The 26848-nt window shown below is 45.7% G+C and overlaps 1 protein-coding gene across 1 annotated transcript; it reads right to left on the reverse strand.

Moving 5' to 3' along the window:
* Positions 1–680: 680 nt before the first annotated feature.
* FAM83D (family with sequence similarity 83 member D) lies at positions 681–25578 on the reverse strand. The gene is made up of 4 exons (XM_025398991.1): positions 24977–25578; positions 11126–11293; positions 5590–5714; positions 681–2048 (listed from the first exon to the last, which is right to left on the reverse strand). Exons 1-4 carry the CDS (start codon positions 25541–25543, stop codon positions 1067–1069), a joined length of 1842 nt encoding a protein of 613 aa, XP_025254776.1. The 5' UTR covers positions 25544–25578; the 3' UTR covers positions 681–1066.
* Positions 25579–26848: the final 1270 nt, after the last annotated feature.

A 26848-nucleotide genomic window follows, 5' to 3' on the forward strand; every position in this document is an offset into this window, starting at 1 on the left:
TGGCCAGTTTCCTCACTCAAACTATACGGTAACATCAACATTCATGATGCTAATGAAGGTTAAGTGGATCTATTTTCCCTTCTATAGTTTGGATCATCTACTTCTTCCTCACCCTGACACTATGTTAAAAACCTTCAGATATAGATACCTATATACCTTTATCTATTAGATGCATTTATTTGTGACATATTCCCAGATTTAAAGAGAAAAGTGTCAGAGAAGGGGGAAAAAAGTACAGAAACACAAGTTTATATTTATTTAATGCTAAGAACACAGATACTCTAAAGAGATAAAAAGTAGTTTTATTTTTTCTAAATAGGATTTTGATCACAAAAATGCTGGTAATTCAAACCTTTAAAGCGGAAAAGCATATAACCTGAGAAAAATGCAAAACATATTTCATCTCTCACCTGAGTTAGACTTAGAACACCTAAGCATTCTCCTTAAGAGATTAATACAGTCACGTGTTGCCCAATGATAGGGATACATTCTGTGAAATGTGTTGTTAGGTGACTTCGTCCTTGTGCAAACAGCACAGAGTGTACTTACGGAACCCTAGATGGTATAACTACTACACACCTAGACTATATGGTATAGCCAGTTGCTCCTGGGCTACAAACGTGTACATCATGTTACTGCACTGAATACTGTAGGCAACTGTAACATAATGGTATTTGTATCTAAACATAGAAAAGGTATAGTAAAAATACGGTATTATAATCTTACGGGACTGCCATCATATACGTGGTCTGTCGTTGACCGAAACATCATTATGTAGTGCATGACTATTAAAATTGTGCAAAAAAAAAAAAAAAAAAAAAACAAGAAAAATAAAATAAACCTGTATCCATAGTGTTTAAACCATAAAACCAATACCTGGTACATACATGACAAAAACAAAACAAAGCACGTAAAAGAATATGCAGCCTATAGAATTCAAAGACAACAAAGGTGACAAAGTCAGGTAAAAGAAAGGCAATTAGGGACATAAGATATTTTTTAAAGCAGGAAGCTGATGATGTCCACTGTAAGCCTGGAAGAAACCAGGAGTCTGAACACGGAGTAGTTACTGATAGGAAGGATAAAGTGCTGCATCTCTAATAGCAAGCAAATTAACTCTGCTGAAATTGCCAGAATGAAGGCCAAAGTGGTTTTCAGTAAAGAGTGTTCTCCTTGACAGCATAGCCAGCATGTGGTTGAGCCGGGACCTGATACCAGCGAAGTGGAATTGCCGCTCTTTGTTCAAGTTTCTAAGTGAGTCACTCAAGTACAGTTCCATGTGGGGGGTGCCCAGGTACTTGGGATAGCCAGGATTGTGGAAGTCAGTGGCCCTGATGGAAGCGGGAGAGCCAGTGGAGCTTGCCACAGAGCCTTGGGAAGACACAGAGGAGGAAGACTTCAAACTGGAAGATCTTGATACAGACATTTTTGAGACTGGTGACCCTTCTGTAGATTGAGTTCCTTGAGGAAAGAGAATGTTCTCATCCATGTCAGTCTGAGTGGTGGTCGACCTGGACCAAACCATGGTTTGAGAGCTTGCTATCCTGGTGGTGACTGCAGTCTGGGTCCCAGCACACGCTGTGGTGATGCTGGTTTGTGTTCCCACCTCACTCACACGCAGCCTTGGCATCTCCTCTCCTGGCTCTGTTTGAGTGGCAGCGTCAATGGCCTTTCTGCTCTGGAGCTCGTCCCTGTGGCTGTTGAAGTAGTCTTCCTCACTAACAGTGGAGGACTCACAGTCATGGGGCTTGCGCTCTGCCTTGCCCTCTGCGGGCATCTCTGGGTCCAGGTCTGCCTTCCTGGGAGTACTTGAGAGCCTAGCCAGCCGCATCCGCAGCAGGTTGCCTAGGGTGAGCTCCTTAGACTGTGGTTTTCGGTCGGTGAGGTGATCAAACTTGTTGCTGCTCTGGAAGTGAGACAGGAGTTTGGGGCTGATGGGCTTGGACTGGGCATACAGGATTCGGAACTCCAGATCAAAGTGTTCAACCACTTGGCCAGACAGAATTACCAAGTTACTGCTGTTTAATTTGCCATCTGTCCATGTAAAACTTAAGGATTAAAAAGAAACAAACAGCAGCTGGTAAGGATGAGCAATTTTGGTTTACTCACTGTCCATCTGAATAATATAGCACAGGTATCTTACCACATAAGGGTCACAACTTTGGTGATACAATACCTAACATTTGCATGCATTTAACTAGCCTTAACATATATATAACACATATGTGTGTTACCATAAAAGTAAAAAGGCCAGCTGTTTAACAAATACACTAAATGCTCAGCCTCAGAGGGTTTTTTTTTTTTTTTTTTTTTTTTTTTTTGAGATGGGGTCTTGCTATATTGCTCAGACTGGTCTTGAACTCCCGGGCTCAAGCAGTCCTCCCACCTCAGCCTTCCAAAGTGCTAGGATTACAGGCATGAGCCACCTCACCTGGTCCTTGCCTCAGAGTTTTTAAAAACTAGAAAGGGGGCCAGGCGCGGTGGCTCATGATTGTAATCCCAGCACTTTGAGAGGCCAAAGTGGGCAGATCCCTTGAGGTCAGAAGTTCAAGACCACCCTGGTCAACATGGGGAAACCCTGTCTCCAGTAAAAACACACAAAAAATTAGCCAGGCATGGTGGTGCATGCCTGTAATCCTAGCTACTCAGGAGGCTGAGGTAGGAGAATTGCTTGAACCCGGGAGGCAGAGGTTGCGGTGAGCCGAGGTCATGACACTGTACACTCTATGACAGAGTGAGACTCCGTCTCAAAAAATAAATAAATTAATTAATTAATTAAAAATAAAAAGTAGGGCTTGTAAGTATTTAGGCCAGCATCCCCATTTTAAAGGTAAGAAAACTAGGCCAGCACCCCCATTTTAAAGGTACGGAAACCAGATAAAGGGATTATCACAGTGGGGAGCTACTAATGGACCCCATATCAGGCCCCAGGCCCTATGAATTGCTAATGCCCTGCTCCTTGCTACTGTTTGAGTGGTAACATGCCTTCCTGCCCTCAAGCTTGTCCTTGTGGCTGTTGAAGCAGTCTTCCTAACAGTGGAGGACCCACAGTCATGGGGCTATGCTGCCATTTTCACAAAACACCATGGCTCAAAACATGTTAGAGCTGATTAGTGGCCATGTGCCCTTGCCTGTCCAGTGTCCCTTCCCCGCCTCCCTTGTCTGCTAGCAGAACTCACACCCACCTGTACCCCAGAAAGCTTTCATTATCATACTCTCTCCAACCACAATAGGGGCAGGCATATGGTCCAGACTGGCCAGAGTATCCTATTCCCTCGGATGCAGGGATTCATTCAGGTTGGGCATGTAATCCCACTCGAGCCAAGTAATTTTTTAGAGATTTCTTTTTTCTTTGTCAAATGGATTCTGACAGAAGGGATTGATAGCAATTCTGAGTGAAAGAGTTTCACCCTTTGGGAGACAGCTACTAAAGACCATGTAAGAAAGCCAGGATCTGGCCGGGTGCGGTGGCTCACGCCTGTAATCCTAGCACTTTGGGAGGCCGAGGCAGGTGGATCATGAGGTCAGGAGATCGAGACCATCCTGGCTAACACAGTGAAACCCCGTCTCTACTAAAAATACAAAAAAAAAAATTAGCTGGGTGTGGTGGCGGGCACCTGTAGTCCTAGCTACTCAGGAGGCTGAGGCAGGAGAATGGCATGAACCCAGGAGGCGGAGCCGGCAGAGCACCGAGATCGCACAACTGCACTCCAACCTGGGCAACAAAGCAAGACTCTGTCTCAAAAAAAAAAAAAAAAAAGAAAAAAGAAAAGAAAGCCAGGATTGTTGACTTTAAAGGGAGAGCCTACCTAAGAACAAAAATCAACTCGAAAACATCAGAATCAGGAGACAGTGTTCTGATCAGTGTGTGGGTCCTAGGTCAAGGTGAACTGAAAACCAACTGTAACTTCCTATGCTTCCTTCCAAGTTCTTCAAGTCAGTATGTTTGAGAGTTAGCTGACACTCGCCATCACCCCACTAATGGTGGTATTTGTACCGGAATAGGTTTCAAATAAAGATCATAAAACACAGTCAACTCTGTCTCCTGCAACCAAAAATCTGGCTAATGCAAAGTCCCCCTGAAAACTGCCTTCAAAGCCTGAGAAGGAAGATTCTTTTGAAAGCCTTCAATGAGGCTGGGCACAGTAGCTCACACCTGTAAGCCCAGCACTGTGGAAGGCCAAGGCCAGCGGATCACCTGAGGTCGGGAGTCTGAGACCATCCTGGCCAACACGGTGAAACACTATCTCTACTAAAAATACAAAAAGTAGCCAGTCATGGTGGCATGCCTGTAGTCCCAACTACTCAGGAGGCTGAGGCACAGGAATCACTCCTGAGAGGCAGAGGTTGCAGTGAGCTAAGATGGCGCCACTGCACTCTAGCCTGAGCAACAGAGCAAGACTCCATCTCAAAAAAAAAAAAAAAAAAAAGAAAGCCTTCGATGAGATAATGTAAATAAAACACCTATCCAACACCAAGATTATAAAACGTCCTCAACAAATGGAAGCTATCATCGTCATCAATTTCATTTGAAGAGTGTAGTTTTTATATTTTAGAACAGCCAAAAACCATTTGTAGTTAAGTTTAGTTAATATAGATAAATCCTACTTGGGTTTTATTTGGGTTAAAAAAAAAAATTTTTTTTTAAATGAACTTCTTACAAAAGGAAATTCCAAGAAAAAGAGTTCATATTTGTATTTTCCAACAGCCTCTTTGGTGAAGAAAGTTCAAATTTTATTCTGAGCAATGAGAGTATTGTTTAAAAAGGTGTCAAAATTTTCTTGATCTTACTGCTTCATCTTCCACAAGTCTTCACATTTCCACCTTTACCCAGGGCTGACATGTAATTATCACTCAGGGTTGTATGTTTCTTCAAAAATGGGGTTTTCTTTTTAAAATTCTACAGACACACCTCATGCAAACCATTAGACAATCTACTGCAGAGGCAGCAAAACTGGAGCCACATACGTAAAAATGGCACAAATTCTAGAGATTGATGTAAACCACTCATTATCCCCACCCTCTCTTCAACCTCCCTGCTCTCTACCTTCAGATGCCATTGCCAATGTGAGACTTCAAAGGTGGGTCAGAAACATAATCAGTATTTTCTAAAGTGCTAAATTACAAGGCTTGAAGCAACATATAGGATTTGAGTCTAAAGCTGACAGCTCTGGCTCTGCTTTCAACACTAATGGAGATGCCTGCAACTGCCCCTACCTTCGAGTGACCAGGGCAAGCTAGGTCCAGATCCCTAAGGAACCAGGATTCCATATTGTGTGTTGCTGTTAACCCCCAGTTTGTCCCCTGCAGACCTGGGTCAAGGCTTGAAATCTAGGACTTGCTGACTGTGTTGTCTCAATACAAGTTCAACTTCTGCATTTTAATCTATGGACTACAGGACAGGGGAGGTGACCCCCACCCAAACTGCCTCTAACAGGAGGCTTTGATAACCAGCTCATATACACAGATGTGTGCATATCAGAATGCGTGGCCATACAGGCTCCCACTGAGAGGAAAAGGCTTTTACCTTTACGTGACATGCTTCTTAAGAGTTTAGATTAATAAGCCTTGGATGGGTTAGAAACTTACCTGTAGGAGCCTGTTGCCACGCGGATGCCATCAATCAACGTGAACTTTTCGTGAACCTTCCCAATAATTTTAGTTCCTGACCTTGCATAGTAGATATTTCCTGTGATAGTCCGAACTGTCATCAGCTGTTGGTGGGGAGTGGGAGAAATATAAACAAACAATTCAGCAATACTCATCCGTTGAGCAAATGATTAAGACAAAAAGGCTGAGTTTACAATTCCCAGATATAATTATTGGCAGATGCGTGGCTTAGGGATACCATTTAGTGACAGTACACACGGTACACTAGCCAAACAGTTCTGAAGCCTCAAGTGATGTTACGTCTACATTTGGTCCTTCTTCTCATCTGTTCTTTTCTTATATTTACTTTTGAGACCCTTAGTTCATGTGTGTATGCCTTCTTTTCGAACCTTTTTGGGATACTAAACAACAGAATTCGAAAAATGATTCTGAAGCAAAATGTGTGGGATAAAATCATCAAAGAAAACACACCAGTAATAAAGAATATTTTAACAAAATCTGAAAGAAGCTAAGCTGATTTTCCTCCAACTTGTTTGTTTAATGGCATCACATCAGAGTACCAGTCCATCCTCACTCACCCTCAACACCATAATGGGTATGGAGAAGAGGAACATAGGATAGGCGTTCTCTAGTACAGGCCTGCTGAGGCAGAAACACTCATATCACATGTGGCTTAACGAGCAATGTCACATCTCCTACAAATACATAATTACCAAAAAGGTACACTGGTGGTGGTATGCTGGGGCAATATATTGCACATGTATGCATAATTATTCCTGTAAAATGACACACATAAATGTATAAACAATGGCATACAAAATACTACAACAATTTGCATTCTCTGGAGCAGACCAGTGGTTCTATATCATTAGAAATCTTACACATTTAAATTAAATGTGTAAGATTTTTGTTTGACTCATTGATTCCATAAACATAGAGAGCCCCTACTATGTCCCAAGCCCTGAGACAACAGAGATGTAAGGCATGCTCCTTACCTTCAAGGACTAGAATAAGAGAGAGAAACTAATTGAATGATTTAGAAACTACAATAACACATAACAGCATCCAGAGAAATGAAAACCTATATCCACACAAAACCTCTACACATGTTCACAGCAACTTTATTCATAATAGACAAAAACTGGAAACTATCCAAATGTCCTTCAGTGGCTGAATGGTATAAGATACCATAAATACTCAGCAATGAAAAGGAACAAACTGTTGATACATGCACAACTTGGATGGATTTCAAAAACACTGTGATGAGGGGAAAAAAGCCAATCTTGAAAGTTACATACTGTATAATTCCATATATATAATAGACTGTAAATGACAAAATTATAGAAATAGAGAACAAATTAGTGGTTGCTAGGGGTTAAAGAGATGGGAGTGATGTGACTATATAAAGGAGAAGGAGGAGGGAGATCTTTGTGGTGATGGAAACTGCTGTCTGGATGTGCATGCATGATGATAACATGGCACAAAGCTGTATACACACATTGTACCAATGTCAATTTCCAGGTTTTGACATTGTACCATAAGTTACATAAGATGTAACATTTGGGGAAACTGGGTGAAGGGTACATGAAACTTTTCTGTGCAATCTTTGCAACTTCTGTTAATCTATCAATATTCAAAATAAGCTAAAAATAAAACACAAAACAAAACTATGGCAAGACATAATACCACTTCTGTGGTCTTCTTATCAAATGCGTAATCTGAATTTAACTTTGAGAAAACATCAGACAAACCCAAATTCTACAAAAAATTGGCTAGTTTTTTTTTTTTTCCGAGGTGGAGTCTGGCTCTGTTGCCCAGGCTGGAGTGCAGTGGTATGATCTCGTCTCACTGCAAGCTCCATCTCCCAGGTTCAAGTGATTCTCCTGCCTCAGCATCCCAAGTAGCTGGGACTACAGGCACCTGCCACCACGCCCAGTTAATTTTTTTGTATTTTTAGTAGAGACAGGGTTTCGCCATGTTGGCCAAGCTGGTCTCGAACTCCTACCTCAGGTGATCTGCCCACCTCGGCCTCCCAAAGTGCTTGGATTACAGGCGTGAGCCACCATGCCCTGCTGGCTAGTGTTCTTTAAAGGTGTCAAGACCCAGCCAGGCACGGTGGCAAATGTCTGTCGTTCCAGCTACTTGGGAGGCTAGTTGATACAAGAGGATCAGTTGAGTCCAGGAGTTCAGGACCAGCCTAGGCAGTATAGTGAGACCTCATTTCTTTTAAAAAAAAAAAAAAAAGAAAAAATGGAGTGGCGGTAGCGGAGGGGGGGAGGGGGGGCGGGTCAAGACCCTAAAAGACAAAGAAAGATGGAGAAACAGTTCCAGATTAAATGATATGCAGGAGACTTGACAACTAAATGTAAGGTGTGATCCTAGACTGGATTGGATCCTGGACCAGAAAAAGGGCATTAGTGGAATGACCAGGAAATGTATAACTCTGTAAATTAGATAGTATTGATATCAAGTTTATTTCCTGATTTTGTTATTTGTACTGAGGTTTGTAAGATGTTAACATGTGGAGAACTTGGGCTAAGAGTATTCAGGAATTTCTTATATTATTTTTGTAACTTCTTTATAAATCTTAAATTATTTCAAAATAAAAATTAAAAAAAAAAAAAAAAGACGACTAGGGAATGTCATAGAGATACACCTGGACTTGGTGGGAGGAGGGCTTCCTGGAGGAGGTGATGACCCCTGAGCCAAGTTGTAAAGGATCAACATATAATAAGCATAAAAAATACCATTATGGGCAGATTAGGTGTGGTTTTGTGTATCTTTCCCTTTGACACACATCTGCATGTTGTACATGCCTCTGTGATCGTGGCCAAAGCACTCATGAGTGCCTGCACATCAATGTGTGACCAAGTTCCTACAGACAGCACAACCCAACATTCTGAACCAGCTACAGAGGCAAAGCATGGGGAAATCAGCCCCCATACGGCAAGGGCAGAAATTCACTAGCACAGACAGGCACAGGAGACACAAGCAACCAGCAGACAGTGCTTCCCCAGGAAGGAGTAAGACTACAAAAACTGGGGAAGCCAGAGAAATAGGCCTTCTTAAATCCCCCTACAGAGGATCTGGGCACCTATGAAGGCAGCAACCAACAGTAGGCACCTGAACCGGTACCTGCTCATAGATTTCTGTCTAGTAGATAAATCAGAGAAAATCACTTGATCAAAGTTGTGGCCAGAACAATTCTGTGATTTCTCTGCTAACGCACAGCTTTAATTATAGAAAGAGCGCCTTGAAATTAAACACTGACACCTTCAATTTCTTCACCTGACTAGCTGATAATGCTCTTTTCCATGCCAAAGTGTATCTTCCTTGGGTCCACCTGGCCTCATTTTCTAACCACCTGTTGGGTTACATGGCTATCTCATCTCAATTGGTCTCTAAACCCCAATCGTGTCTTTATCATGAGGCAATCAACAAGAACTCTGTGGGAGAATCTGAATTCTGTAAATCAAATTGCTTGGTAATAACAAGGTGGTAAGTTAGAGTCTCTTAGGCAATAACTTATAGTACCAAAGACTAAATTCGTTTTGCTGACTGCTTTATATCTAGTACCCGGTGCATAATAGATGCTCAGATAGGTGATGAACAAATAAAGTTCTGAAGCTCACAGGTTAAGTTGCTTAATTTTTACACTTGATCTTAGCCAAAAGGCTGAGAAGCGATGGGTTGCTTAATTTTTAAAAAACAAATTCTGGGCCGGGCGTGGTGGGTCACGCCTGTAATCCCAGCAATTTGGGAGGCCAAGGCGGGTGGATCACTTGAGGTCAGGAGTTCCAGACCAGCCTGACCAACATGGTGAAACCCCGTCTCTATTAAAAATACAAAAAATTAGCTGGGTGTGGTGGCGAGCACCTGTAATCCCAGCTACTCAGGAGGCTGAGGCAGAAGAATTGCTTGAACCTGGGAGGCAGAGATTGCAGTGAGCTGAGATCGTGCCATTGCACTCCAGCCTGGGCAACAAGTGTGAAATTCCATCTCAAAAAAACAAAACAGAACAAAAAAAAAATCTGTAATAAATATGACAATTTTTCTTGCTTCTTTCCATGAAAGTGACCAAGCTAGCTATGCTGTATAGGCTTCCACTGAAACACTTAGATTATTTTCAGAATCAGAGAAATAGACATAAAATCTAATTTTACAATAATGTGAAATGAACAGCAGCAGCATGTGATACTGATTACAGACACTGGGGTTGGAGGCAGACAGACATAGGAGGAGGCAGACCCCAGTTGTGGACACTTGGGTTCTCTATGTCACTATTTCCTGATCTGAAGCACAGATGCCACTTACCTGATAGGGCTGCTGCCAGGATTCAGTTACATAACATCTGTTAAAAGCACAGAGCAGGCTGGGCGTGGGGCCTAATACCTGTGATCCCAGCACTTTGGGAGGCTGAGGCAGGCAGATCACCTGAGGTAGGAGTTCAAGACCAGCTTGGACAACATGGCAAAACCCTATCTCTACTAAAAATACAAAAATTAGCCAGGTGTGGTGTTGCACACCTGTAATCCCAGCCACTTGGGAGACTGAGGCAGGATAATCGCTTGAACCTGGGAGAGGGATGTTGCAGTGAGCCTAGATTGTGCCGCTGCACTCCAGCCTTGGCAACAGAGTAAGACTCTGTCTCAGAAAAAAAAAAAAAAGCATGGAGCAGTGCCAAATACAGAGTGGGAGCTCAACAAATACTGGTTGCCATGATTAAAAGGGCAGCCTCCTGGAACTACTGTCAAAAGCAGCAGCTTCCAGGGTGGCCTTCGGGCCTTCAACAAGGGAGCTGGTCCAGGCTCTATTAAGAGGCAGGACAGTACAGGGGAGAGGCCAAGGTCTTGAATCCTAACATTGCTTTCAACAGCTTGAGATCTAATTCACAGATCATACAATTAACACAAATTCTGTAGTTTTTAGTATATCCACAGATATATGCAACCATCATCACCGTTAGTCAATTTCAGGACATTCTCATCAGTTAGCAATAACCCCGTCCTTCCCTCCAACTCCCCAGCCCTAGGCAACCACTAATCGATGTCTCTGTAGCTTTCCCTATTCTGACTTAATGGAATAATATCATATGTGGTCTTTTGCGACTGGCTTCCTTCACTTAGCATGTTTGCAGGTTCATCCATGCTGTAGCATGTATCAGCACTTCATTCCTTTTTATGGTTGAATAGTACGCTATTGTATAAATAGACAACATATCATTTAACCATTTATCAGTTGATGGGCATTGGATTGTTTCCACTCTTTGACTTTATGAATAATGCTTCTATAAAACTCATACACAAATTTTTGTGGGGGCCTATATTTTCATCTCCTAGGAGAATTGCCAGGTCACAGGTACTGTCCATTTTCTGTAAGACCAGGCAAATGACTTTGCTCACATCCTCAGTCCCTTCCTTGTAAACAGGGATACTGCCACCAACCACCTTGTAGATCATGGATGCTTAGTCACATTCGTTGACTGTGGTGAAACTGGATATAGTGTACCACAAACCTTTTCCTGTTCAGGATGAACTTTCAGATCCATGCACATATCCAAAAACTGAGAGAGGAGAGCCTGGTCCAGAAGGATATACACAGCGACTCCCTGTTTCCTGCATATTTCTTGAAGGTCTCTGAAGATGTCGATGTCTGTGAACACGTCCATTACCACTGCAATCACCTACAGGTGAAACGGGGAAGAGCACATGGTCAGCTTATAGGACACCACCTTATAGCATGCTGTCTGGACTCTGGACTCCACTCAGAACTGGGAAATGATCCCTATCCAACAGTTATCCTTCCCTCCTGCTTCTGCAGTATTGGTGCTCCCCTCACCATAGACTCTTTTGCACCTCCAAAGACACCTGGGCCCCGTATCCTACAAATCTTGACTTGGCCTAGCTAACACTCCATGCTGTCACTAGGAGCTAACACTCCCAACTAAACTGTCCATGCTGGCAGGTTTCTCAAAAATACACATCAATCCACTGCCTTGCTCTCTTATGAACCTGCTCCATTCACCTTCTATTCCTCCACTAAACCCCTGTCTTACAGGCTTAATTCAGATCAGCAAGCTGTCTGGTTCTGTGGGTAACACACTGTTATCTTTGGCTTGTAGATTTCCCCACCAGGATTCAGTTTGCTGTCCGTTAAACAAGTAAATAAAACCTTAGATTCTCTCTGAGGGCCCTTCTGGGGGGTAGCATTCTCGAAATCTACTTTTTAAATTATTGTCTGGTTTTGAATCTTAATCTCTGACTTTTTTAAGGCCTGCCCCATTCACCACCAACTCATGACTTGAAAGCAACCAAAGCAGGCCCATGGATTCTCCCATCTTCTGCTTCCCTCCTACTGCATACCACATTTGTTAACATTCTGTTCTTTCCACCAGCCAGGCCTGATCAGCTGTCTGTTGGGCAGGTTCTAACCAAATGGCTTCCACCGCACCGGCCTCTCCTCAGTAAAAGGCTCTCTCTGCAGTTCTTTGGTATTGTCCACAGTGCAAGCCCATAGCAAAGAACAGGGAAATATTTCCTAAGGATTCTGCCCTTAAGCTCAGAGTAGGCCTTTCTTCTCCCCAACAACGTGGCTCCATTCATGCCTCCCAAGTGATTTTCCACACCTAGCATCAGACTACAATTAAGAGCCACCTTTTAGCCACGCATTCTTGGGCAAATTACAGCTGTTTCAAATGTCTGTTTCCTTAGCTGCAAAATACGGTTGTATCGAGAATTAAATGACTATGTTACATAAAGTACAAGGTACAAAGGATCCCTTAGTATCTGCTCATTTATTCACTTTACCAGTCCCGAGCTGGAGCTGTCCAGACAGTTCAACACAGGGAGACACTGCTCAGCTTTCCTCGCTCTTTTAAAGACAGGCTGCTCCAGCCACAATGCCTCTAATCACACCCTTTGCAGGCTTAAAACCAAGGTCCTCAGCAAACTCCTGGCAAGGCAGTGGGGGTGTCCAAACATCCAGGCTTAGAAACAGGTCCTGACAAACTGAGTCAGAAGCCGGGGGTGTTAACTAAGGAAACCAAGGCTTGGAAGCTCTTCTGTAGTCTGGAGCTATATGGGTTTCTCCTTCCTCCCCATTTCAACAGTAAAAGCCTGTCTCTCAGAATCACATTAACTCTTTTTCTGAAAGTTAGGATTATTCATTTATGGGTTTCACTCCTTCTACTGCAGCAAAGGCTCTTGAATGGGATTGATTCATTTCTGTGGTCCCAGAGGACTCAGGACAGTACATGACAGTCATTACTCCTTAAGGATTTGGGGAACTAAAGAAGGAATGAAGAGACAAAAAGGCAATTTGGCTGTCTTTCTCCAACACTCCAGGGCGTGGTCTACTAGGATGTGAGACCTTGAAATGCCAGTTCCTGGGAAGTCACTGCTGTGAGGGGGTCGAGAAGACCAGTTACTCTCCTGCTGCCTTTCCCTCCCCACCCCTTTTAATGATGCTGTAAGCTGTGGGCTATTCTTGGTAAAGAGCAAGGCTGAAACCCACTGAACACAGTGATTTAAAAAACAAGAAACGTTCTTTCTGAACTCATGGCATCCTCTGAAGTTTATATCCTCCACTGGCTTTACACATCCTATTTTGACAGTCCTATTCATCCTACTCATTCGGGTCATACAGCAGGGATTAAAGACAAAAGGTCTGGGCATAGAACCTAGCTCTACCACCTACCAGCTCTGTGACCTTGGGCAAGTGGCTTAATCTCTCTGAGCCTCAGTTTCCTCCTCAGGAGGATACAATTAATAGCATCTGGGTCAAAGGGCTGCTGTGAGGATTAAGTGAAACAAAGCATGGAAAGGGCTTAGCACAGGAGGGCAAGGCAGGAAACGGGTGCTATTATGCAGCCAAGACCTCCTCAGAGCCCACCGTGGGCTGCTCACTGCACTAGGCAGAAAGATGGCTATGAGGAATTTGACATAGACCCAACTTACCTCAAGGAGAGGACACAGGATGCAGAGAGGCAAAATGATATATATAGCCTAAGCAATTAAACTAAGGGGGCTGGGCCTGGTGGCTCATGCCTATAATCCCAGTGCTTCGGGAGGCCAAGGTGGGTGGATTACCTGAGGTCAGGAGTTTGAGACCATCCTGGCCAACATGGTAAAACCCTGTCTCTACTAAAAATACAAAAAGTTAGCTGAGCATGGTGTCATGCACCTGTCATCCCAGCTACTAGGAAGGCTGAGGTACAAGAATCACTTGAACCCAGGAAGTGAAGGTTGCAGTGAGCTGAGATCGCACCATTGCACTCCAGCCTGGGCAACAGAGCAAGACTCCATCTCAAAAAACAAAACAAAACAAAACAAAACAAAACAAAAACAAGGTGTCTCCTCCAGTGGTGGACTATAGGCACTATAGGTACTCAAATGCTTACCAGATAAGAGCAGGGAAGGCTTCCTGGAGGAGATGGCATTTGAGCTGAATCACAAGGACACTTGGACAAGGGCATGGGAGAAGTGAAGGGAGGAGAAGGCATTCCCACGGGAAGCCATATGATGACAAAGGAAGAGGTAGGGAATGACGGGGTATGTACCAGTCTAGCTGGAACGTACAGCATGTATGAAAGGGAGTCACGAGACATGACTGGAAAAGATGGATGAATGAGCAAGATCACAGAAGGCCCCGAATGCCAACCGAGGAATCAGTTTCAAACTTCTCCACATTGCCTGTATAAGAGTAATGAGTTCAAAGTGAAGAATCCAACAGGATGGGAGAAACTGATGCCAGAAGAGACTGGTATAGGTCAGAGTCTGGCCCCACCTCCTCCAACACAGGACCTATAACACGTCAGTCACGTGGATATTCTTTAGGTTAAGCAACTTCAATAAATGTTTAGGAGGACTAGAGACCAAATGAAGAAAAATCAGTGACATGGCAGAAGCAATGAGGGTTGCAGAAGAGGGAAGAAGGAAAATCAGTGGCAGGCAAGAAGCAATGAGGTTGCAGAAGAGGGAAGGAAGTCATGGGAGAGCCCAGCAGTGGGCGACATGGGCTGAAGATGACAGGGAGAGGGATATTCAGATACAAGGAAACAGGAAACACAAGACAAGAAGCAAGAGCGAGGGGTGGGCTTCGAAATGAATTTTGAGGTGGCAGTAAAACCTTCAGAAAGAGGTCTGGAATATGCAGGTGTAAGAATGAGAGTAGTGCTCACGGGAGAAAGCTAAAGAGGAAAACGCACACACCTGCTTGCCTCTCTGATTTCCCACTCTTCTTTCTTTTTTTTTTTTTTTTTTTTTTTTTTTTTTTGGGTTGCTCTTGTTTCTCCCCTTGTGTGTCCTGTGGTCCCGACGTCTCCCCCCCTCAAACGCCGCCTCCCCGGTTGACCCCCCCTTCCTGCCNCAGCCAGTTTTGCTTTTTATTTAATGTTTTTGTAGAGACAAGTTCTCACTATGTTGCCCTAGTTGGTCCTTTATTTTTATTTTATTTTATTTTATTTTTTTTGAGATGGGGTCTCGCTCTGTCACCCAGGCTGGAGTGCAGTGGCCAGATCTCAGCTCACTGCAAGCTCCGCCTCCCGGGTTCACGCCATTCTCCTGCCTCAGCCTCCCGAGTAGCTGGGACTACAGGCGCCCACCACCTCGCCCGGCTAGTTTTTTGTATTTTTTAGTAGAGACGGGGTTTCACCGGGTTTGCCAGGATGGTCTTGATCTCCTGACCTTGTGATCCGCCCGTCTCGGCCTCCCAAAGTGCTGGGATTACAGGCTTGAGCCACCGCGCCCGGCCCCACTCTTCTTTCAAATCTTCAGGGTGGACCCAATCGAGGCAGGCAGGTGTTGAGCACTGAGGATCTAGTGTCAATCCCTGTCCTCGAGAACGCAGTCTAATGAGACAGGAGACAAGCCAGGGGTAACAGAGTGTGATGGGCCAATGGACACGTACCCTCAGTGCTTCTGGAAACAAAGACCAGAAAAACCCAGCTCAGCTGCTGGATTAGAGACCTGCTGGAGGCAGAGGCATGCGCCCAGGGGCCCACAGCACAAGGCACCACCAAGCTGAATTTTGATTCACCACTTAACAAAACAATTGTGCAACACCTTTGTTATATGGTGAGTAAATACCTAATTTGCTATTTGTTCCACCGTTTGGTTTTAAAGCCTCACCCTTTCCTGTGTGTTGGATTTGAACACTAGTCCTTAACATCCTCAGGGTGTGTAGAGTTGATGGAGGTTTTTCTTTCCCTGACTCCCCCTATACCCAGCACCCACTCCTTTCTTACTAAAGCAGGACTCTTAAAAGTATTCATCTATTTTTTGTTTTTGGAAACGAAGTTTCACCCCATCGCCCAGGATGGAGTGCAGTGGTGTGATCTCGGCTCACTGCAACCTCCCCCTCCGAAGCACAAGCAATCCTCCCGCATCAGCCTTCCAAGTAGCTGCGACTACAGGCACATGCCACCACACCTGGCTAATTTTTGTAGACATAGAATCTCACCATGTTACCCAGGATGGTCTCCAACTTCTGAGCTTAATGATCCACCCACCTTGGCCTTCCAAAGTGCAGAGATTCCAGGCATGAGCCACGATGCCCAGTCAAAAGTACTTGTCTTTTACAGAGGAAAAGTCCACAGTCCTACTGTAGAAGCAATCAGTAGGGAGGTCTTCCTTCAAATCCCCATCCCCATCCCCCTATTCCTATGTCCCAGCCCTCATGCAACCAATTCCTGCGTAGCTGAATTAGACCTGGGGCTAGACTGAAGGGACACTCTGTTCACTGAGCTGAGCAATGACCTGGACTCATCCACTAACTGGCTGAGTCCTGCTTTCCAAGCCAGGATGCATCTCCTAGGTGTCCGGTGCTCATGCTGCATCCTGTGGGCCCAGAAATACACCTGGACTTGAATACTGATGTGGAAATTGGCCACTGCTCCCACTCCTGGAGGCATAATGTGCGAAGGACAAAGGCATGTCTGGAAGGCAGGCAGCCCTTGCACATCAAGTGCCCACAGTCATGGCACTCTCCCAGTCTGTGCTGTGTGGAGCCCACCCACTCTCTAAGGGCTAGAAAGTCATGAGAGTGGTGACTTTCAAGAGTCCCTTCCAGGATCAACACCCATTTGCAATTTGCAACTCAGTGCAAGTCAGTTACAACAGGAGATGGGAGGAGGACGCATTCAGCTAGTCAGGGGCCTAATGGCCGGCCTAATGCAGCACCCCACTGTTCCTGCACTTCTCCAGCCATATCTGGAGCAACTGCACCTGTGCACATCATCTCAGGTGACAAATCTCAAGCCTATCTCTCTCAGTCCTTCTACCTATCCCCTCCTGATGTGTACCAAGGGACATGGGAACCTATGTAGTTGAACAGCAGACATCATGATGGCCTTCTTGGTCTCTGGGAAGGTCACAGACCCTGTTTATGTTACTTGCCAAGTAGAACTGAACTCTTTTCTGCTTGCCTTTTTTTTTTTTTTTTTTTTGAGACGGAGTCTCGCTCTGTCGCCCAGGCTGGAGTGCAGTGGCCGGATCTCAGCTCACTGCAAGCTCCGCCTCCCGGGTGTGCGCCATTCTCCTGCCTCAGCCTCCCGTGTAGCTGGGACTATAGGCGCCCGCCACCTCGCCCGGCTAGTTTTTTGTATTTTTTTAGTAGAGACAGGGTTTCACCGTGTTAGCCAGGATGGTCTCGATCTCCTGACCTCGTAATCCGCCCGTCTCGGCCTCCCAAAGTGCTAGGATTACAGGCTTGAGCCACCGCGCCCGGCCTCTGCTTGCCTTCTTGCACAAAAGCTCAAAAGTGCTATCTAGAGATTTCAAAACCCCATTACCTATCATCCCCAATCTATAGATGAGAAAGCCAAAGCCTGAAGAGGTTAGGTAACTTGTTCAAGGTGACAAACTTAAGCAAGTACAAGGGCTGGAATTTCAACCCAAGTCTGTGTGACTCTGCAGTCATCTAAGAAAAGTACTACACTCAGTATTTTATATCATTCCAAACAAGTTTAATGGGCAGTTCTTCACATGATTGGGAGCTTAGAACGAACACTAAAGGCTCAGCAGCGTAGCCCATGAAGTACATGGGCTCAAGCTCACCACGGATGATTGAGACTACCTACCTCATAGTGTTTATTGGCAGTTCCTAGCATATGGAAAGCCCTCAAATGGTAGCTACTCATATTCTTAGTCCCAATTCTGTCACTATCCCTGGACAAGCCATTCCATCTGAGTCTCAGTGTCCTTGAAACAAGGCCCCTTCCAGCTCTTCGAAGTCAGTGATTCATACACACTCAATGGGCAGGTCTGGGCTCTGACCAGGCACATGTGCAGCCCCAAGAGGCCCCTCAGGGCCAGTCATTCCAGTTCTCATTCCAGCTCTTCTTCCTCTGTGTGAAGCAGGAAGTTCGTACCGATCACCCCTTCTCACTGCACCGCAGTTTCCCTCCCTTCCCTTCCCTTCCAGAGTCATAAAGTGAGGTCAGGTGTGCAACATGCTTGGAATTCCACCAAAGATCTGCACACGTTCAAAGATATGTCAGCCTGTGCTGCAGTCAATAACATGCTGGCTGCTGCATTCCCCCAGCTGACCACATGGCCTCCATTGCTACTTCACTTCCTCTCCTTACTCTCTAGGGACCCTCTTGCTAAAAAAGCAAAAGATATATTTTCTCCCCATGTATTACATGTTTTAATAGAACAGAAATGATCTCCTTGGGATTTTGTTAAAAACCTTTAAGTAACTATCTTGACATCTTTGGAGTTTAAAAACAAAAAAGAATGTAAATTCCCATAGCAAAACCTAAACTTGCTTGTATATACTGTTTTCCCTCTGTTTCAGAGGCTATTATCAAATTAACAATTTAGGTCAGGCACAGTGACTCACGTCTGTAATCCCAACACTTTAGGAGGCTGAGGTGGGAGGATCACTTCAGGCCAGGAGTTTGAGACCACTCTGGGCAACACAGTTGAGATCCCGTCTCCACAAAAAACTTTTTAATGATCTGGGCGTGGTGGCATGTGCCTGTAAGTCCCAGTTACTTGGGAGTCTGAGGCAGGAGAATTACTTGAGCCTGGGAGGTCGAGGCTACAGTGAGTCATGATTGCACCACTGCACTCTAGCCTGGGCAACAGAATAAGAACTTGTCTTAAACAAACAAACAAGCAAACAAATAAAACAATTTAAGTATCAGATGAAAGTGCTGGCAGGGTCACCAGAGGGTGGCGGGAGCAAAGTTTTTACTGACCTGTGGAGGGACTGACCACTATTCAGTAATCTGTACTATTCCAGCACGAAGTATACAAGCAGGCAGGCTTTTCAAAGGGGAGGGAAAAGCACCAAGAAGTTAGGGGGTAGGGGGAGGAGGGCTTCTCATTTTGAGTTGTTTTTATAAGTATGTAAAACATTTGCCTAGTTCCAAAATCTAATTTACAAAACAAGGTACTTTCAAAGATACCTAGTTTCCATCCTTGTCCCTCCCTCCCCATTGAGATAATATTTCCAATAGTTTTTTGTTTATTCTTCCATTTTTAATATAAACAAGTATACATAGGTGTATATAAACATATTTGTTTTATATAAACAAGTATACTATGTACATACCTATGTATATGTGTTTATATCCCCCTATAGATAAAAGGTAGCATGGAATATACATTGTTCTAGACTAGTGTGGCCCAACAGAACCTTCCAAGATGACAGAACTGAATCTTTACTTAATTTTAATCCATATAAACTTTAATAGCCTCATGTGGCTACCACATTGGTCAGTACCATTCTAGATACCGCATATCAGAGCTAGTCTTCATTCCTTCTTGGAGCTACAGGATATTCCACTGCAGAGACAAATTGGTTTATTCACAATGATGAACTCACCCTCTACTGATGAACACCTAAACTTTTTCCTGTGTTCTGCTATTATAATTAGTGCTGCAACGCATGGCCTATTGTCTACAACTATTCATATTTTTGCTAATGTATCTAGATACATAGAAGTGGAAGTGCTAGATCAATGGGTAAATATAACTGAAATTTTGCTAGATATTGCCAAATTCCCTTCTGAAGGTTATATCATTTGCATCAAGAATTTTCTTTTTTTTTTTTTTTGAGACGGAGTTTCACTCTTGTTGCCCAGGCCGGAGTGCAATGGCGCGATCTTGGCTCATTGCAACCTCCGCCTCCCGGGTTCAAGCTATTCTCCTGCCTCGGCCTCCCAAGTAGCTGGGATTACAGGCACGTGCCACCACACCCGGCTAATTTTGTATTTTTAGTAGAGTCGGGGTTCAAGATTTTTTTAAGCCAATATACCCACTACATTAGTTTTTGCTTTCTTTTTTCCTGAAATAACGTACGCTCTATCCATAAAGCAGTCAGAGAAGAATCCTGCAGCTTCCTTACTGTCTGCTAGACACTAAGGGAAAAGAATAAAGAAATAGCGGACAGAGGCCAGGCACAGTAGCTCACACCTGTAATCTCAGCACTTTCGGAGGCCAAGGAGGACAGATCACGAGGGTCAGAAGCTCGAGACCATCCTGGCCGACACGGTGAAACCCTGTTTCTACTAAAATACAAAAAATTAGCCAGGTGTGGTAGCAGGCACCTGTAGTCCCAGCTACTCGGGAGGCTGAGGCAGGGGAATCGCTTGAACCCGAGAGGCAAAGGTTGCATTGAGCCAAGATCACACCACTGTACTCCAGCCTGGCGACAGAGCGAGACAGACAGAGAAAGAAAAGAAAGAAAAGAAGAAAGAAAAGAAAAGAAAGAAAGAAAGAGAGAGAGAGAGAGGGAGAGAGGGAGGGAGGGAGGGAGGGAGGGAGGGAGGGAGGGAGGCAAAGAGAAAGAAAGAGAAAGAAAGAGAGAGAGAAAGAAAGAGGGAAAGAAAGAAAGAGGGAAAGAGGGAAAGAAAAAGGAAGGAAGGAAGGAAGGAAAGAGAGAGAGAGAGAGAAAGAAAAGAAAGAAAGAAAGAAAGAAAGAAAGAAAGAAAGAAAGAAAGAAAGAAAGAAAGANAAAGAAAGAAAGAAAGAAAGAAAGAAAGAAAGAAAGAAAGAAAGAAAGAAAGAAAGAAAGAAAGAAAGAAAGAGAAAGAAAGAAAGAAAGAAAGAGAAAGAAAGAAAGCAAGCGGGCAGACAGAAAGTAGAATGGTGGTTGCCAGGGGCTGGGAAAGGAGAATATGAGGAGCTAGTGTTTAATGGGTACAGAGTTTCACCTTGGGAAGCTGAAACAGCTCTGGAGATGTCTGCTAGTGACAGCTGCACAACAGTGTGAACNGGGCAGACAGAAAGTAGAATGGTGGTTGCCAGGGGCTGGGAAAGGAGAATATGAGGAGCTAGTGTTTAATGGGTACAGAGTTTCACCTTGGGAAGCTGAAACAGCTCTGGAGATGTCTGCTAGTGACAGCTGCACAACAGTGTGAACCTATTTAATGCCACTGAACTATACACTTACAATTGGTTAAAATGGTAAATTTTGCTATGTATTTTTTACCACAATATTTTTTTTCTTTTTTTTTTATTTTTATTATTATTATTTTTTATTATTATTATATTTTAAGTTCTAGGGTACATGTGCATAACGTGCAGGTTTGTTACATATGTATACTTGTGCCATGTTGCTGTGCTGCACCCATCAACTCGTCAGCACCCATCAACTCGTCATTTACAACCACAATATTTTTTAAAAGAAATGGCTAAATTCTAAAATCCTTAACCTGACACATGAAATCTAAAGGAAGAGATAAACAGTAACAACACTTCAGTCCAGTGGGTAACATCCCATAATGATGCACTAGTGAGAACTTCTAGGCCAGTGGTTCACAACTGGGGGCGATTTTGCCCCCAGAGGGCATTTAGCAATGTCTGGAGACATTTTTTATCGTGGTAAAATAGATAAGTTTGCCATCTTAATAATTTTTAAGTGTACAATGTAGTGGCAATAATTACATTCACAACCATCACTACTATCTGTTTCTTTCTTTCTTTTTTTTTTTTGGAGACAGAGTCTCACTCTTTTGCCCAGGCTGGAGTGCACTGGAGCAATCTCCACTCACTACAACCTCTGCCTCCCAAGTTCAAGCAATTCTCTGCCTCAGCCTCCCCAGCAGCTGGGATTACAGGTACCTGCCACCATGCCCGGCTAATTTTTGTATTTTTAGTAGAGATGGATTTCACCATCTTGGCTGTGCTGATCTCGAACTCCTGACCTCGTGGATCCACCCACTTCGGCCTCCCAAAGTGCTGGGATTACAAGCGTGAGCCACCACTCCCAGGCTATCTGTTTCTAAAACTTTTTATAGCCCCAAACAGAAACTCTGTGCCCATTCATCAGTAAGTCCCTATTTCCCCCTCTGGAGACACTGAATATCATGACTACCTGGGGTGAGGGATACCATTGGCATCGAGTGAATGGGGGCCATGAATGCTACTCAACATCCTACAATGCACAGGACAGACCCTCAGGACAAAGAATTATCCAACCCAAAAGGTCAATAGTGCTGAGGGTGAGAAGCCCTGCTTGGGGCTGACACGAGCATTTGGAACAGAAACTGATCACACCACACAGGCTCTACTGTAATGCAGAGGAAAGTTATGCAAGAACAGGAAAGCCTTAATTCAGATACATCCAAGTACATGCCAGGGGCCCCCAACAGATTCCTTAGCTGCTACTCCTCCTGGCAGGGCTCTCTGGGAATGCAATGAGCCCCACTACTAACGCTCAGGTTATCAAGAGGATGCCCGAGGGTGAGGTCATAGCAAAAGGGGCCTCTTTGGAACAAAAGAGCATAGGGAATAGGCACTGGTAAGAAAGGTGACTCTGAGGAATTGGAACCTCCTGGTGGTACCAGCTTTGCCTCTGAACTCCCATTCAACAAACTGGAATAGCCGGACAGCCAATTCATAAGCACATTGCCAAAATGACACTACATAGCCCTTCCAGGCAAGGGGCCACAGCCCAGCCAAATCCCAGTTCACATAGCAACAGAGGCAAAAAGCTGAATGAGTCATCAATAGATACAGTGGTAGAGGGGTGGACCTAGAGCAAGTACGTGGGGAAAATATCCTGCATAGTTCAAGATTATCCAAAAACTTCCTTAGGAAGCAAACATATGGGTTCTCAAAAGGTTCAAAGCAGTATTTCCTCCAGTTTTGGTGAAGCTCACCTAAGCACCTGGTAAGCAGCCAGCTTGTATTCAAGCCATGCTACACATAATTGTGTTTTTATTTATTTTTTAGAAACAGGGTCTTGCTCTGTCACCTAAGCTGGAGTGCAGTGGCATGATCATAGCTTACTATAGCCTCCAACTCCTGGGCTCAAGTAATCCTCCTGCCTCAGCCTCCTGAGTAGCTGGAACTACAGGCACATGCCACCACACCCAGCTAATTTTTTAACTTTTTGTAGAGACGGGATCTCACTATGTTGCCCAGACTGGTCTCAAACTCCTGACCTCAAGAAATCCTCCAGCCTTGACCTCCCAAAACACTGGGATTACAGGTATGAGCCACCACGCATGGCCAAACCATTTGTTTTTAAACACTGTATCTCATTTAGTGTGACAGAATGCCCACACTTTGAAAGGTATATAGAAACAGTGTCAAGGAAGGGGATGGCAGATTCACAACCCCCAGGCACAGCCACCCAGGGACAAATACTTGCTGAGTAGAAAGGCAGACAGAATCACCTGAACTACTTTTCTTCCTACCTCCCACTCCCTTTCCCCCACCCTTTATTTCTCCTCAAAGCATGTAGCTGAATGAGCAAAGCTGCACATAATAGGCCCCTACAGTATTTACTGAGCACCTTTTATGTATCAGACACACTGAGTGATTCTGTGTGGTCAGAGAGCTGCTGGATAAAACCTATGCCAGAACCAGCCATTTAGGCTGCAAAGCCAGGATTAGGCCTTGCCATTTACCAAGTAACCCTGGCTTCCTGTGCCTATACTCTGGTCAAGGAGCTTCATATTCTGGCTTCTTCCAGAGACATTCCTGAAGATGCAAGGTGGTCCCCAGACCACCTTAGTGAGGGCAAATAAAGCTGCACGGGGCAAACGCTGAGCTCTGACCCTGCTCTACTGCAGCCTGGCCCCAACTTCTGGGGTTAAGTGGGACCGTTCACGTGGCATTCAAAGTTCCTTCATTCACCCACCAAAAGGTTCCCATAGATCCCTCTGCTCCAGGTACCAGAAGTATCTATCTGGCTCCATCTTTCCCAGGGAGAGGAAAACGCATTCTAGTTTACAAAACCTAAACCCAGAGACCTATATTCTTCTGGCATCATTAACCACCTTCCCCACTTGATGGGTTGAGGAGGTTCTCTGCCAGCCTTAATGTCTCCTCCTCTAAAAACTGACCACCTCGTTTTCTTCCTGAAAAGGACAGGTCTAGTCACTGTCATTTTCCTGTTCATAGAATACGCAACATGGAAATTAAAAAGTCCCAATCTTCAACTGTTACAAACCTTCAGCCTGTTGAAAACTAACAAAGCTCCAATCCTTCCTCAGGGCAGGGAGGCTGTGTGCAGTAGGGATTAGGAGTGTGGGCTTCAGTGGTCAGGCACAGTGGCTCACGCCTGTAATCCCAGCACTTTGGGAGGCCGAGGAGGGTGGATCACCTGAGGTCAGGAGTTCGAGACCAGCTTGGCCAACATGGCGAAACCCCGTCTCTACTAAAAATACAAAAACTAGCCAGGCGTGGTGGCAGGCGCCTGTAATCCGAGCTACTTGGGAGGCTGAGGCAGGAGAATCACTTGAACCCGGGGACGGAGGTTGCGGTGAACTGAGTTCCCGCCACTTCACTCCAGCCTGGGCAAAAGAGCGAGACTCTGTCTCAAAGAAAAAAAAAAAAAAGACAAGAAAGAAAAAGCGGCAGGGGTCTCGCTTTGCCACTTGTGTTTATCTGCTTTTTACAACATAAGATGCGTGAAAGTAATTAGCAATAATAATTGATTACTAATGCCCCGTAGTTGTCTCTGGAGACCATCTTCCTGGAACTTTCCCTAGGTAAGTTCTTTGGTAATGAGTCTCCTAAGAAGCTCCTGAAAGTGGGATCTAGCGTTGGCTGACAGCCGGGGAAATCGGCAATTTTCCAAGTTTGATTTCAACTGAAATTTGGAGCTGGGAGTACTTCTTCTGGTCCCTCCTTCAGGGATATGAACGTTAGGAGATGGAACCCGGACACAATTCTTATCCTTGGGAACCGAGGCTTCCCCACTATCTCCTGCCACCAGAAGCGGCCCGGGGGATCCGGGGAAGACACGCAGAGTTGGGTGTGAGTCGGGGACCCCGGGACCCCGTGGCCCGCACTTCCGGTAGGGAGCTGAGGAGGTAGTCGCCCCGGCCTGTGCTCCCAGCAGGCCTCAATTTCCCATTCTTGAAGGGGGTCTCCCGTGCGACCCAGGGCCCGGGAGGGCCGCTCACCTCTCGCGCCGAGCGGAGCTGCTGGCGCAGAGCGTCCTTGCAGCCGTAGGGGCCGCCCTCGCCCGTGCCGCGGGGCTGGAAGTGGGCCTCGACGCGCGTGGCGCCGCGGTAGGCGCCCTGGTAGAAGGCGGGCCAGCCGAGCTCCAGCAGCGGCGGCTCCAGGTCCGACTGCTCGGGGAAGTAGGTGCCCGACGAGCAGTCATGCGAGGAGCCGAACGAGTCCTCGGCCGCCGCCGCCGCGCCCTCCTCTCCTGGCCTCTCCGCCGCTCGCAGGATGGCGTGCACCTCATCGGGGTTCAGGAAGCGAGCCAGGCGCTCGCGTCGCAGGAAGGCCGCGAAGGCTTCGGGGCCGCCGGCCACCAGCTCCTCCAGAGCCAGGCGCCGTGACTCGCTGAACAGCTCGGCTGGGTTAGGCGGCCCGCACGGAGACAGGCAGGCAGCCGGCAGTTCGTCCAGGCCCTGGGATAGCAGAGCCATAGCGGCACTCGGACGCGACAGCCCTCGGACAAGAACCAGCCTGCAGGCCCGCTTTATAGGCAACCTTTGAATCAAACAGGCCCGCGCCATTGGCCGCACCTCCCCGCCTCGACTCTCCCATTGGCTGCATTCCTTCCAATAGCGGAGCGAGGCGGGGCGCAAGCCTCTACGGTTCCGCCCTCTCATGCGTTATTGGCTGCGATGCTGGGGTTGCTAAGCGGAATTTAAACTTGAGGGGCGAAGCGGGCCGCAGAGCAGGGACAGAGCGGGGAGAGCCGGGCTCCTGGCCATCCCAGGGCGCCCCCTGCCGGCCGCCCCCCAGTGCGGCCCTACAAGGCCAGGGACAGTCAGGCCTAGGCAGTGAGGAGAGGCAGGTGCTGGCTCCCAGACACGTTGGCCACGCTGCTCCTAGGCTCTCAGAGCTTTGGTATGGCCAACCATATCGCCTTTATCCCCTGCCTTTAACCATGTATTCATTCATTTAAAAAATACCGGCTCATCATATTAGGACCCCTCCTTTGATTGCACCCTCGGGTAGTCTTCTCTCATTTCATCGGTTTTTGCCTTGTAAAACTCCAACCAACCCTGGTTATATCCTACTTTGCACCTGCACCCCGGCAGCCCTACAGGGCTGGAGAAAAAAACAAAAAGAGCATAACCATGCTTACTGACTGGTCATGTTTTAAATTCATAATCTGTAAGACTACCTGCTAGAAGGCCGGGCGCGCAGTGGCTCACGCCTGTAGTCCCAGCATTTTAGGAGGCCTAGGAGGGCGGATCACCTGAAGTCAGGAGTTTGAGACCAGCCTGACCAACACGGTGAAACCCCGTCTCTACTAAAAATACGAAAATTAGCCGGGCGTCTTGATGTACGCTTGTAATCCCAGATGCTCGGGAGGCTGAGGCAGGAGAATCACTTGAATGCAGGGAGAGGAGGTTGCAGTGAGTCCAGATCACACCACTGCACTCCAGCCTGGGCAACAAGAGCGAAACTCCATCAAAAACAAAACAAAACAAAACAAAAAAACTGCCTGGTAGGCCACATTTCCCTCATTCTCTCTACCTTTTCCTCTCTGACAGCTTGCCTCCTATGTCACCGAGAACACAGCAGCAGTGAGAAGGGAACGTCCACGTGCGCCCATCTAGTCTACCTTCCTGTCTCCATCGCTGCCCATATACTGGGCATTGATGAACTGCGCCTGTGCCCATCCAACCCCAACCCCTCTGCCTGGGCACTTCCAGCCCCTCTACTACTCACCAGCATCACTCCAGCAACCTTCTCTTTCTCCTGGAACATCAGCTTCCCTCTTTACTGATTCATTTCTATCAACCTACATGCATGCTGAAATATTTTTCGTCTTAAAACAACCCTCTTTTGACCCTACATTCCTCTAA

The sequence above is a fragment of the Theropithecus gelada genome, chromosome 10 (genome assembly GCF_003255815.1).
Source record: "Theropithecus gelada isolate Dixy chromosome 10, Tgel_1.0, whole genome shotgun sequence".
NCBI lineage: Eukaryota > Metazoa > Chordata > Mammalia > Primates > Cercopithecidae > Theropithecus > Theropithecus gelada.